This window comes from Schistocerca americana, chromosome 1 (assembly GCF_021461395.2).
Source record: "Schistocerca americana isolate TAMUIC-IGC-003095 chromosome 1, iqSchAmer2.1, whole genome shotgun sequence".
NCBI classification, from domain to species: Eukaryota; Metazoa; Arthropoda; class Insecta; order Orthoptera; family Acrididae; genus Schistocerca; species Schistocerca americana.
In genome coordinates this window covers 1105378526-1105391121 of record NC_060119.1, presented here as the reverse complement: position 1 = coordinate 1105391121, position 12596 = coordinate 1105378526, and the positions used below count along the sequence as shown (strand labels likewise).

At 40.5% G+C, this 12596-nt stretch overlaps 1 protein-coding gene across 1 annotated transcript in view; it reads left to right on the top strand.

Annotated features, from left to right (window-relative positions):
* LOC124618413 (E3 ubiquitin-protein ligase listerin) overlaps positions 1–11130 on the top strand; it is a 145216-nt gene extending 134086 nt beyond the window's left edge. Inside the window, exons 21-23 of the mRNA XM_047145347.1 lie at positions 2987–3178; positions 3603–3770; positions 10911–11130. Of these exons, the coding sequence (XP_047001303.1) occupies positions 2987–3178; positions 3603–3770; positions 10911–10970 (420 nt within the window). The 3' untranslated portion in view covers positions 10971–11130. The remainder of the gene's footprint in view (positions 1–2986; positions 3179–3602; positions 3771–10910) is intronic.
* Positions 11131–12596: the final 1466 nt, after the last annotated feature.

The window sequence follows — 12596 nt, the reverse complement described above, 5'->3', positions numbered from 1 at the left end:
ACTGCTACTTGCTATGTAGCTAACAGAACTTCTCAGTCCTCAACATGAACATTCGTCTCCACTGTTAAGCAAATGATAGCATTGACATACAACACCTTCACTTATCACATTTAGTCAGTATACAGCATAAATTCCAGGAAGAATTCCAACTGTTTTGTGATACCCCGCCACAAAAAATTCTATTCAGATTTCAAATTTGGCAGGATTTTCAACTGCATTGCTCATTTTAAAAGCAAATGAGAAGCAATATGGCTTTATCGCTATCACAGCCGTTAGCACACTGACCCACTGCATGAGTCAGTGTAGTGACTATTGAGTTGACTCAACTACTTCCCCTGCTATGTGAAAATTGAGGTTACTTTCCAGATAGTTCTCATAGTAGCCTCTGATCCTTCTCACTGATGTCACTTTGGACCTGTTGCTGGATAGACATATAGTCTGTCTGTTACTAATCTGTTATTTTGGAATTGGACGCAAAATTTGAAAATAAAATTTATTGGTTATAGTAGCTAGTGGACACTGTTACACTACCAGTGTAAGAAGTAATAGATGTGTTGTGCCACTTAAAACGTATAATTTTGATAATGATGAAAGTGACAGTGCCCTAAAGTTTGAGATTGTGTAATGAAATAATTCATCTTGTGAGCGAAGAATATTTTATTTGTGAGAGCTGATATGAAAAACTTACTGCACCGGGCACAAATCTCTATTTGTTCAAATGTGTACCTCTCAAACATCAGTATATTCTTTAGAAGAAAATAAAATTTTCAGAAGTATTTTGTGCTTCATGACACATTACAATAGATGGTTTCCTTATCACAAGTTAGAAGACTACCAGTAAACCCCACTCCTATTCTTTAAAAAATGGAAGTCCCTTGTGTAAAATAGCTGCAAACATCTTATTATTTTATAAATAATTTCATGTGTTAAATATTTGAAGCTAAGAATGTAAGCAACAAAAAGTTTAGAAAAATTTGAAATAATATTTAAAGTTTGTCAGAAGTCACTAAGTACTCTCATCCCCAAATGACAGATAATTTAAGTTCCCTTTTAAGCCAAAGCTAGTTTTGCACAAATCACATTGTGCATAACATCAATTCTCCTTAACTATGTAACATACAATGATATAATTTTGGCAGATTCATGCAGTGGTATATGTTGTTACTATCCGCAGAATGTGTTGCAAAAAGAGTTAATAGTAAAGAAGTAATAAATTAAAATATCATGGCTGATGTTGAAGTTTTACAGAACAAAGAGTTGAAGTTTTGCAGAATGAAGAGTGAAAATGTAGTACACGCTAAACTGTTTTCCTTTAATTATTTTTGTGCTGTGTCAGTGAAAAAGAGTCTCTTATTACATGCAAAGTTTGTTGTGGAAGTCGCTAAGTGCTCTCATAGTGTACAATTGTAGTCTGGGTAATTCGCCCACCACGAGATACACTGCCTCAAGACATATACATACAACGGTGGTTTCAAAAGTTCTCGGAATCACCATGAGAGGTCAGCGCTAGCTCAACAAGTTGTTCATATGATATTCATTGGACTATTGTTTGTAAACATGTGCCATGTCAATGCCCTTGGAAGTGAGCTGTGGCAGTGACGTGGCTCTGTTGTTGTTCCAAGTGGACAAATGAATTTAAATGTGGTCATGAGAGCTTAGATGATAATCCATGCAGTGGTCAGCCAAGATGTGTCACTACTCCAGAAATCATAGCAAAAGTGCACAAAATGATCATGGAGTATCGCCAATTGAAAGTGTGTGAAATTGCTGACGCTTGCCAGATGTCATGTGAAAGGGTATATCACATTTTAACTGAAGAATTAGAAATGAAAAAATTATCTGCAAGATGGGTGTCGTTACTCTTGAAGCTGGATCAAAAACGCATGAGAATGGATATATTGGAACAATGTTTGGCCTGTTTTAGGAGAATCGAACAAGATTTTTTGCACCGCTTTCTGACCACAGATGAAACTCGGGTGCATTACTATACTCCAGAGACAAAACAACAGTCAGAGCAGTGGAAACATGCTGATTCTCCACCACCAAAGAAAGCAAAGACAATTCCTTTGGTGGGAAAGGTCATGTCATCAGTGTTCTGGGATGTGAAGGGGATTCTGTCGGTAGATTATCTCCCCACTGGGCAAACAATTACTGTAGAATACTATGCTAACCTCCTGGACAAATTGCAACAAAAGATACGTGAAAAAGAGCCAGGTTTAGCAAGAAAGAAAGTAATCTTCCATGAAGACAGTGCACGCCCACACACGTGTCATCACCATGGCAAATTTACACGAACTAAGGTATGAATTGTTGCCACACCCACCTTATTCACCTGATAGGGCTCTATCAGACTTCCATCTCTTCCCATAACTGAAAATTTTTCTTGGTGGACGAAGATTCACTTCAAACAAAGAATTGATAGATGGAGTTGACAACTATTTTGCTGGAAGTACTTTTTTTCTACTCCATTCTGAGAACTTTTCAAACTACCCTAGCAATTTCGAACTGTGAAACTTGTCTTATTGCATTGAATTTTTAACATTATCTCTTAATGAATAAATGATAGTAGCATTTTAAATTTGGTTGGTTAAAAACTTTTTGTTCCCCCTGGAAGTCATTACGTAGCCAATTTTAACCGGGTTAGCCCTTTAGTAATATAGATGAGTCTCATGTTTGTTAATTATATCTTACAGTAACTTTCCAGTGGAATCCAATCCTTGTCAACTGACATATGGTGGAGTACTGTTGCATTTATCACTTTAAGGAGATAGTGCTGATGACACCTTCAGAATACTCATTCCAATTTAGCGTGTCATATTTAAGTGAAAAAATTAATTACCTTTGTTTACCATGTGGATTTTGGTCGGTATCATTACTAAAACAACAAACAGATTTACAGCATATTTTATAAGGAATATTGTACAGAGGCGAGATTAAGTATATGTCTAATTACAGTTGTTTCATGAGGTCCTTTATTATCTTGCAGGTGAAAGTACATGCAAGTGTTCGTGAAGTAGTTGTAATCTACTCACTTGATGAAGCACGTGTTGAACTGGTGGTGAAACTGGCTCCAAATCATCCACTGGGGCTTGTGAAGGTGGAGAGTGGTCAACGTTTTGTTGGATCGGGGCAATGGCGGAACTGGATGTTGCAGCTAACGATCTTCCTCACACATCAGGTTTGTACAGATAAAATCACTACATCAGATCAGTAATTCATCTGCCTAGTGTCTCTTCAATATGAAAATGTTTTTTTTCTTTCCTGTGTTTACTCAATGTATTTATTATTTTTATTGTTTATTGATTATCACTCATCTCACAAGGTCATTAGTGATGTGCATTTGACTGAAGACGGCTGCAGTAGACTGCAGAAATCAGTCAAAGTGTGTCACTAGCTTTTGGTTGTAGTTGTTTAATAAAAAATATAAAAATATGTGTGCAATGACAACCTCCAGATGTGATAGTTGATAGTTTTGTCACATTTTATTAAAGTAATCATTTGAGATCAGTGGTGTTCATCTCAGGTATATAAACATGTCTCTTCAGTATGTCAAACATGTATAATGATAACATCTACTAACTACATAAACATCTCTTTGCTAGAATGGTTCTTTGTGGGATGGACTGATGTTGCTAAAGAGCAACCTTGACAAACGGTTTGAAGGTGTTGAAGAATGTTACATTTGTTTTTCTGTACTGCATGGATCAAATTTCCAACTGCCGAAACTATGCTGCAAAACCTGCAAGAAGAAATTTCACTCTCCTTGTCTTGTAAGTAATTTAGCTTTTATAGTAAGAAAATAATAAAATATTGAGGGATACACCACAACTGTTTTCATAAATTTCACAAACACACACACACACACACACACACAGGCAGTGTGCAATGGAAATATTACTTCAGCAGCACTTATTTATCAAGTATGCACATATATTTGATAGAATACTCTAAGGAAACATACTGTTTTGGGTTAGAATAAATCTGCTTTATTATGTTACTTGGTATAAACACTTTGTGCCTTGGGCATATTTGATGTAACAATGCACAATCACTACATCACTCCCCCACAAAATGCTAATGGTATCTTTGACTGAAGCAGACTTGACAACTGGATCGCGTGACAACAGGTTTTGCTGCTCCTGAGGCATCGTAGTCAGTGTTCAGTGTCTGTTGTGGCTTGTTCAAGACAGACAGTGAAGGAGCAGGTGATTCTGTATTCTCTGTGGTTGGTGTGTCAGGCAATTTGCTCATACCAGCATAGGCAGTGCTGAATGTGGATTACGGTAGTCAGTGGAGATTGATGTCGAGGTTCCCATGACGTCTACCTTGAAACATTTTGCCACCTCTGCTGGGGACTGGACATGGTCCATCATATGGTTGCTGCAGAGGCTTGCAGACAGTATTGTGGCAAACAAAAACTTCGTCGCATTTGCGTACATTGGCAAAGACAAAAGGGCAACAACTCTGTTGATCTCTCATTGCAGCAGGATGGAGCTGCCAGGTCTACGTGCATAGTTTGTTGACAAATCTGATGCCTCATTAAAAGTGTCTGGCATGTTGCTGAGGAACTCACTGGCCAGTCAGATCAGTTGGCCGTTAACAAAATCTGGTCCTGTAGAGTTTGTCATTATTGATGGATGTACAGAGGCCCAGGAGGATGATCAGCAGGCTTTCTGTCTATAATTGCAATTCAGGGCACCAAAGTGGTACCCTTAACTGTTGGTGCAGGTATTCCACTAAGCCGTCTGTTGTTGAGTGATAAACCATTGTTTGAATGCACATAATGCCTAACAGGACATGAGTGCCTTGAACAGGTAGGATTCAAACTGCCTGCCCTGGCCAGTGGTACTGCAAAGTGGCACTACGGAACAAAAAATCCATCTGCAAAAGAATGTGGTTGCGACTGTTGCAGTGGTGACCACGGGAAAGACTTCAGGGCAAAGAGTGAAGTGAAGTGGTCAGTGGCAGTTAGGCAGCAAGTACGTCCTTCAGAATACGGTAAATGCCTGACTTTGTCGATATGTATGTGGTCTGATCGCTGTTTAGGTGGGACAACTGTGCCAAAGAGTGCACTTACATGGCGAATGATTTTATTTCACTGGTGACGATGATGGTGTCTGATTTATGGGACGCTCAACTGCGCGGTCATCAGTGCCCGTACAATATCCCAATCTTTACACAGTCCAGTCTAGCCACTTTCATGAATGATGATGAAATGATGAGGACAACATAAACACCCAGTCTCCGGGCAGAGAAAATCCCCAGCGCTTATTTCACTGACAGGCTGTACACTGGTGCACAAATGCTTTGCAGTCTTTGTCAATACTTGGCCACCCAAAAGTTTATGTAACCAAATACATTCTACTTTGGACCCCTGGATGAGACAAATTGTCCAAAGATGCAAGTTAACAGTCACAAATGGTCGTGGCTTCAATGTGGAGATGTCACAATACAACAGCATGCATGACCGTGGAGCTGTGGACTAGATTTCTTGGCCAGTAAATTGTGGAGTTTGTTGTCTGATTGCTGCACCAAAGCGAGCGCTTCGTAATTGACTGCACCTGTATTGCTTCTATGTGAGAGAGGGTATCTGCTGGTATGGTATGGACTATATGTTTCGTAAATTATCCTATTCAGTCTAACTAGCATAGTTGATGCGGCAATGCTTTGTCCAGTATCTGAGGGAAAGAACACATCAGTGGCTTGTGGTCAGTAATGAGCATAAAGTGTTAATCTTTGGTCATGTGCCAGAACTTCTTGATTGAAGTATACTTGATACAACTCGCGATCATACATTGACCAGCTGTGCTGTAGTGGATATAACAGCTGGTTGAAGAATGCTACAGGCCGTCAGTGTTGGTCTATTTGTTGCTGAAGTTCACCACCTATTGTGGTTGCAGATACTTCAACCATTAAGATAAGTAGCACTTGAGGGGCAGGATGGGCTAAAGGTGCAGTCTTAGTGATAGCAGTCTTCACGTTGTTGAAGGCTGTCTCGGCGTCACTTGTCCATAGCAACCTGTCATTTGGTTTTTGGTGAGCCGTGTAAAAGTCCATTCGATTAGGCAAGTTTTGATGAACCTTGTAAAAGTTCATTCAATGGGGCAGTGAAGAATGCGTGGTTCTGCATGAAACAGCAGTAGAAATTGGTGACACAAGACATCGTCGGAACTCAAGCAGTCACAGGCTGTGGGAAGTTGTTTATAGCTTCAACCTTGTCCTGTGGCAGGCGTATTCCTTGAGCATTGATGGTGCAACCCAGGAAGCAGACTTCGGATGCCCAAAAGATGCATTTTGATGGATTTATGATTAGTCCATGCAAACAGAGGTGAGTAAAGATCTGGCATACATGTTCCAGGTGTTCAGTTTTGGGACTGGACGTCACCAAGACATCGTCCATGTCAACATAATGGAAGTCGAGATCTCATGGTACTTCATCCATAAAGCATTGAAAGGTCTGCACAGCACAGCATTGCATTGTCGAAAAAGGCATTCTCATAAACTGAAAGAGAGAGAACGGAGTACAGGCTGTTATACTTATGTCTCCTGCAACAACAGGTAGTGGGTAAAACACATGTACCAAATCTAATTTGGAAAATACACTGAAGAGCCAAAGAAACTGGTACACCTGCCTAATATTGTGCAGACCCCCTGCGATCACGTAGAAGTGCCGCAACACGACATGGCATGGACTCGACTAATGTATGAAGTAGTGCTGGAGGGAGCTGACAACATGAATCATGCGGGGCTGACCATAAACTGTAAGAATACGATGGGTGGCAATCTCTTCTGAACAGTATGTTGCAAGGCATCCCGAACATGCTCAATAATGTCCATGTCTGGGGAGTTTGTTTGGTGGCCAGTGGAAGTGTTTAAACTAAGAAGAGTGTTCCTGGAGCCATTCTGTAGCAATTCTGGATGTGTGGGGTGTCGCATTGTCCTGCTGGAATTGGCCAAGTCCGTCAGAATGCACAATGGACGGGAATGGATGCAGGTCATCAGACAGGTTGCTTATGTCTGTGTCACCTGTCACAGTTGTACCTAGACATATCCTGGATCCCATATCAGTCCAACTGCACTCGGCCCACACCATTACAGAGCTTCCACAGCTTGAACAGTCCCCTGCTGACATGTGGGATCCATGGATTCATGAGGTTGCCTCCATACCCATACACTCCATCTACTCAATACAATTTGAAATGCGACTCGTGCGATGAGTCAACATGTTTCCAGTCATCAACAGTCCGATGTTGGTGTTGTTGGGCACAGGCGAAGCATAAAGCTATGTGTTGTGCAGTCATCAAAGGTACACGAGTGAGTCTTAGGCTCCAAAAGCCCATATCGATGATGTTTCGTTTCGCCCGCTGACACTTGTTGATGGCCCAGCATTGAAACCTGCAGAAATTTGCAGAATGGTTGCACCTCTGTCATGTTGAACAATCTCTTCAGTCGTTGTTGGACCTGTTCTTGCAGGATCTTTTTCCAGCTGCAGCAATGAGATTTGATGTTTTACCAGATTCCTGATACTCACAGTACGCTCATGAAATGGTCGTAAGGGAAAATCCCCACTTCATTGCTACTTTGGAGATGCTGAGTCCCATCGCTCATACGCCAACTATAGCACCACGTTGAAACTCACTTAAATCATGATAACCTGTCATTGTAGCAGCAGTAACCTTTCTAACAATTGCACCAGACACTTGTTATCATATTAGGCATTGCCGACCACAGCACCATCTTCTACCTGTTTATATATCTCTGTATTTGAATATGCATGCCTATAGCAGTTTCTTTGGCGCTTCAGTGTATTTGCTTGTCATGGATCTCGAATTCAAAGTCTTCAGTGTGTGGAACCAGATAGCAATCCGGTATTGTTCAGACATTAAGCTGCCAGTAATCTCCCAAAGGCGCCATTCATTGGTCTTCTTGGGAGCTATGTTTAGGGGTGAGACCCAGCTACTGCTTTATGGGAATAGATTCCTTGCAAAAACATAAAGGAAAACTCTTGTTATCTAATTCCAACTTTCCTGTTGTCAGGCAATGATGTTGAGTGTGAACTGGCAGAGTTGGTATTGTCAGTATAGTGTAAGCAACTGCGAGTTATCTCCGGGAACTGTTTAAGAAGTTCCATATACAGAGAACCACCTGCAATCATTCGCAGAGCAGTATTGTCCACACAGCGTAAACACCCATGGCTGGTGAAATTAGTGGTAGTGTCTAGGAGATGATGATGACAAAGGTCCCATAGCAGGCCATAAAATGGTAGAAAGCCTACCCCGAGAATAGAGTGCATCACATCTGCCACAATAAACTGCCATTCGAACTTGCTATGTAGGCCTAGGTTCATCAACAATGTGTCACACTACCATGTGTCAGGATGGTAGAACCATTGGCAGCAAAGAGACAACGATCATCACTACTTTGGCGAGGCAGCTGGAAGATGGATACACTGATACATCAGGTCCTGTGTCCACTAGAAATTGGAGTTTCACTACCAAGTAGTGGATGGCTGCTATTTGGGAAGCCATTCATTGTCATTACTGATCTCCAGGACTATTTCCCGTCTCATATAGAGGACTGCTTTTCCATGCTTCATAGCCAAACTGCCAGTTGTATCAGCACAAGCTTCGTGGCTGAGAGCGACTGGCTGCATTTCCTCTCTGATCTGTAGCACCACGATTGGTGACTGGAATGCTGTGTTTGCAGTGCAGCAACTTGCACATTAACTTCAGCAATTTGACCCATAATGGTGCGATAGTATTATCCGACTGAGCAATAACTGCTACATCTGTGGACAGATACATTTCTATGATGTGGTCCGCAGTGAGTATAAGTGTGTCAAGATATTTTCTGCATCTGGTGGTTAAGTGCAGCAGCCAGATGTTCATGGATACCCTTGATGAGAATGTTCCTCACTAGAGTCCATAGCTGGTGCAGTAACTGTGAGGAAGCACAGTTGCCTAATTCCTCTGTATGCAGTAACTTCTCTAGGCACTCTACTTCAGACTGTGACAGGCAAGTGATCAGGGGTGTTCTTGCTGTTCAGTGTTTGATGGTAAAGCCAAAATGTCCTGTCTTCATTTAATGCAGCAACTATGTAACTGTGTTTGGTTTCATGAGTGGTAACAGCTAGCACAAACTGTCTCTCGAACAGTGCCAACCACAAGACTAGGTTTTCCTGCCAGAATCATGGTGGTTTGGCCATGAAGCTGCTAACCGGTATGCTTGGAGGTGCATCAACAGTCGGTGGTGGATCTGACATAGCAAAACTAGGATTCAGGATTCAATACGTGGATGGCACACGGCGTGGTTGACGTTTGGGACAGAACTGCAGTTCAATATACAGACATTGCGCAACATGGTCAGTTCATACTTGCCATTTGAAGTGGAACTGTGTGAAACATTGATTAACTCCAGGCATTCACATCAGCTACCACCAGATACTATGTCAATTGGCACCTGGGATCACGTCAGGGTCACCAAAAATGTCACCGTTCAGAGTAAATCTGCTTTATTGTAACATTTAATGATGTGCAAAAACATAAAACAGTCTGAGAATACATAGCAAGAATCAATACTAGGAATAATTATGAAAACCAAAGTATAAGCGAACGTCAGCGATAATGTTGTTTAGCATAAACACTTTGTTCCTTGAACATACTTAATGTAATGATGCACAGTCACTACAGTACAATTTAATACAGATCTGGCTGTCACATACTCATTATAGAGTGTATCATGCACCAGGAAACCTGTCAAAAGCCACCCTTATTTTCCTGTATGGTCAGAAATAATTACATTAGTGCGAGAATTGGATAAGTTAACATATGTTACCAATCTTAAGTGAATTGATGTTGAAACCAGGAGACAAATTCTCTGGTTCTTCCCACAAGCCCTATAATGAGAGAAAAGTACAGATAAAGAATCTAAACTAGACCAATAACCATTCAATTTAGACCAAGAAAGTCTGGTCCATTATCCTACACCCTCACTTTTGTGTATTTCAATTTCAGGTCTTTTGAGTTTGCAAAACACATCGGCCACTCGATATGTAACTTTCATACATTTCTTTTTGTCTTTGTCCCAGTTTTTATGATTAATTTCTGCAAAAGTGATATTAATTAAAAACTAAAACCTCTAGTGGTTTTGTATGATAATTTGAAGTTTCTTAAGATTAAATGAAGGATATTAGTAACCAAAGGAAAGAAAACAAAAATACTGGAATATTTATGGTTAATTAAGATTTATTGATTGACTAATAATGACCAACAGTGAAGTAATACTTACTAAACATAGATTTGGTTTTTTACTTAATGTTCCCCTCCGCCCTACACACACACACACACACACACACACACACACAAGAAGTGTTGTTTGTCCCTTTTTTTGGTATGAAGAAGTTCCATTACTATTTTTAATCATAGAGTATCCAGTTGAAAGTAAAAAGCTTTGTAACCAGTCAAATTTGTTATTCTTCCCATGATGTGTGTTGGATTATATCTCCATCAACACATGCATTTATGTTAGTTTATATGACGTAGACAATTAGCATGTGTGCTGGTATGTGCACAACACGTGGCTCTGTCCTTCAGTGGTCTCAGGTTTCAATTTCAGTCATGTTTCAATCATATACATTTCCTATAACCTCAAGGTATTTTACTTATTTGTGTCTGGTCTGTCGGTATTATTAAGGATCCTCCTGTATACTAAGACTGTACACATTCTATTCATATCTGCTTTTTGCTATAGTTCTACTTCTATTATAGAAGTTACAGCCATACATCACAGGAAGCCTCTGGCTGTTATAGTAACATGTTAGTCAATTTTAATATGGGAATTTTAATTGTCATTTTCACAGAGTTTTATTTGCAGTATTTGAAGCTGCTACTTATTGTTTGTTTCTTTTTCAGTACAAATGGTTCAGCACAAGCAACAAGTCAACATGCCCTATATGCAGAAATATATTCTGAGGAATGTTCAGAATTTTATTTATGTGTAATAATGTTTCATACAAATTAATGTGTTACACATGTTTGTAAAGTGCAAAAATGTAAATTTTGTGTAAATATTTGAGGGTGAAATTCTGTACAGAATTTATAATTTATTATTAAATAAATTTTTCTAAGAGTTTCACAGTGTGCTTAATTTTTAATAATGCCTCAGTTCTTCAGTGTTGAAAAAATTAACTAAATAAAACCACTTTTACATATCAAAAGCATCACTCTGACACAAACTCGCATGAACACAATTAGATGAAAAGATAAACATAGTAAGCACACTGGTGAAAAATGCAAAGTCACAGTCAGTCACTTGTGTGATGAAATAAATGTACTCACATAAGTGTTGTATTCCCTTAAAGTTTCTTTGGAATTACCAGTTTCAGTAAATTGTTGCATGTATTCATAGGTAGTCTTCCTAATCCTCAGATTCAACTGTCAAATCACTATCTTGACTGTTGGTGAATGAAGCAAACCAGCCACTGTGTCATTCGCCAACTATCATTATCTAACGGCTACAGAGTTCACAAGATCCAACATGGATAAAATAACTATTTTGACTGCCTTGAACATGGTTTGCACCACAACTGCTTTATTAGGCTTTTTTACAACAATCCAAATAACTGAAATTAACATTAAATATAGTAGGAAAGATATGGTAACTGTAAATAATTTAGGGGTAAAGGAGACAACTCACTGAATAGCAAAAGCACCGAGTCACGACAGGCACACAAAAACTTGCTATCTTTCGGAGTCAGTCTTTTCTTGAGCTGAAGTACAAATACACATGCACCCCTGTGCCCCTACATAGTGCCAGCTGGACACACAATGCCACGATTGCAGTTTGGCAGCCTGATTGGTTAAGGTGAGGGTTGTGTGGATGGGGCAGATAGAGGAAGAGAGAGATGGAAGGCAGAAAGTGAGTTTGGGGGTGAGTAACTAGTGGAGGAAGGCAGTGGTTTGCTGGTTAGGAATGCAGGGATGGAGGGTGCCAGGTGCATGGGCTGGGCCAGTGATGCATAAGTGGTGGGGCCGACGGGTGTGACACACGATAAAGGTGGCACACAGATGTGAGTTGAGAGGGGGTAATAGGAGAGAGGGAGGGGAAAATTTTCAAGTGGACTGTGGGGCCAGTGGGCTAACAGACAGGCCAGGATAGTTATGGGAACAAAGGATGCGTTGCAAGGACAACGCCCATCTGTGTAGTTCAGAGAATCTGGTTACGGAGGGAAGGATCCAGATGTCCCAGATTGACCACCAACAATACGTGCGTTTAACAATTATCATCCCTTACACACCAAAAAAATCCTTCCCGTACAGCCTCGCCACCTGCGGGCAGTGTATCTGCAGATACGAGAGGTCCCTTGCCTAGTATGCTGACATTCTGATGATGGCCTTCAAAGACAGGCACTCCCACCCAAATCTAGTCCACAGACAGATTTCCCTTTGCATATCCTCACACACTGCTAATCCTCCCACCACCATCAAGAATCAGCTACAAATGAGCAACCCCCCCCCCCCCCAACTGAAGCATGTGCTTCTCCAGGCTATTGATTCGAACCCCTCACCACTTCCCTTGCAGACCCTTCCATCCCCTTT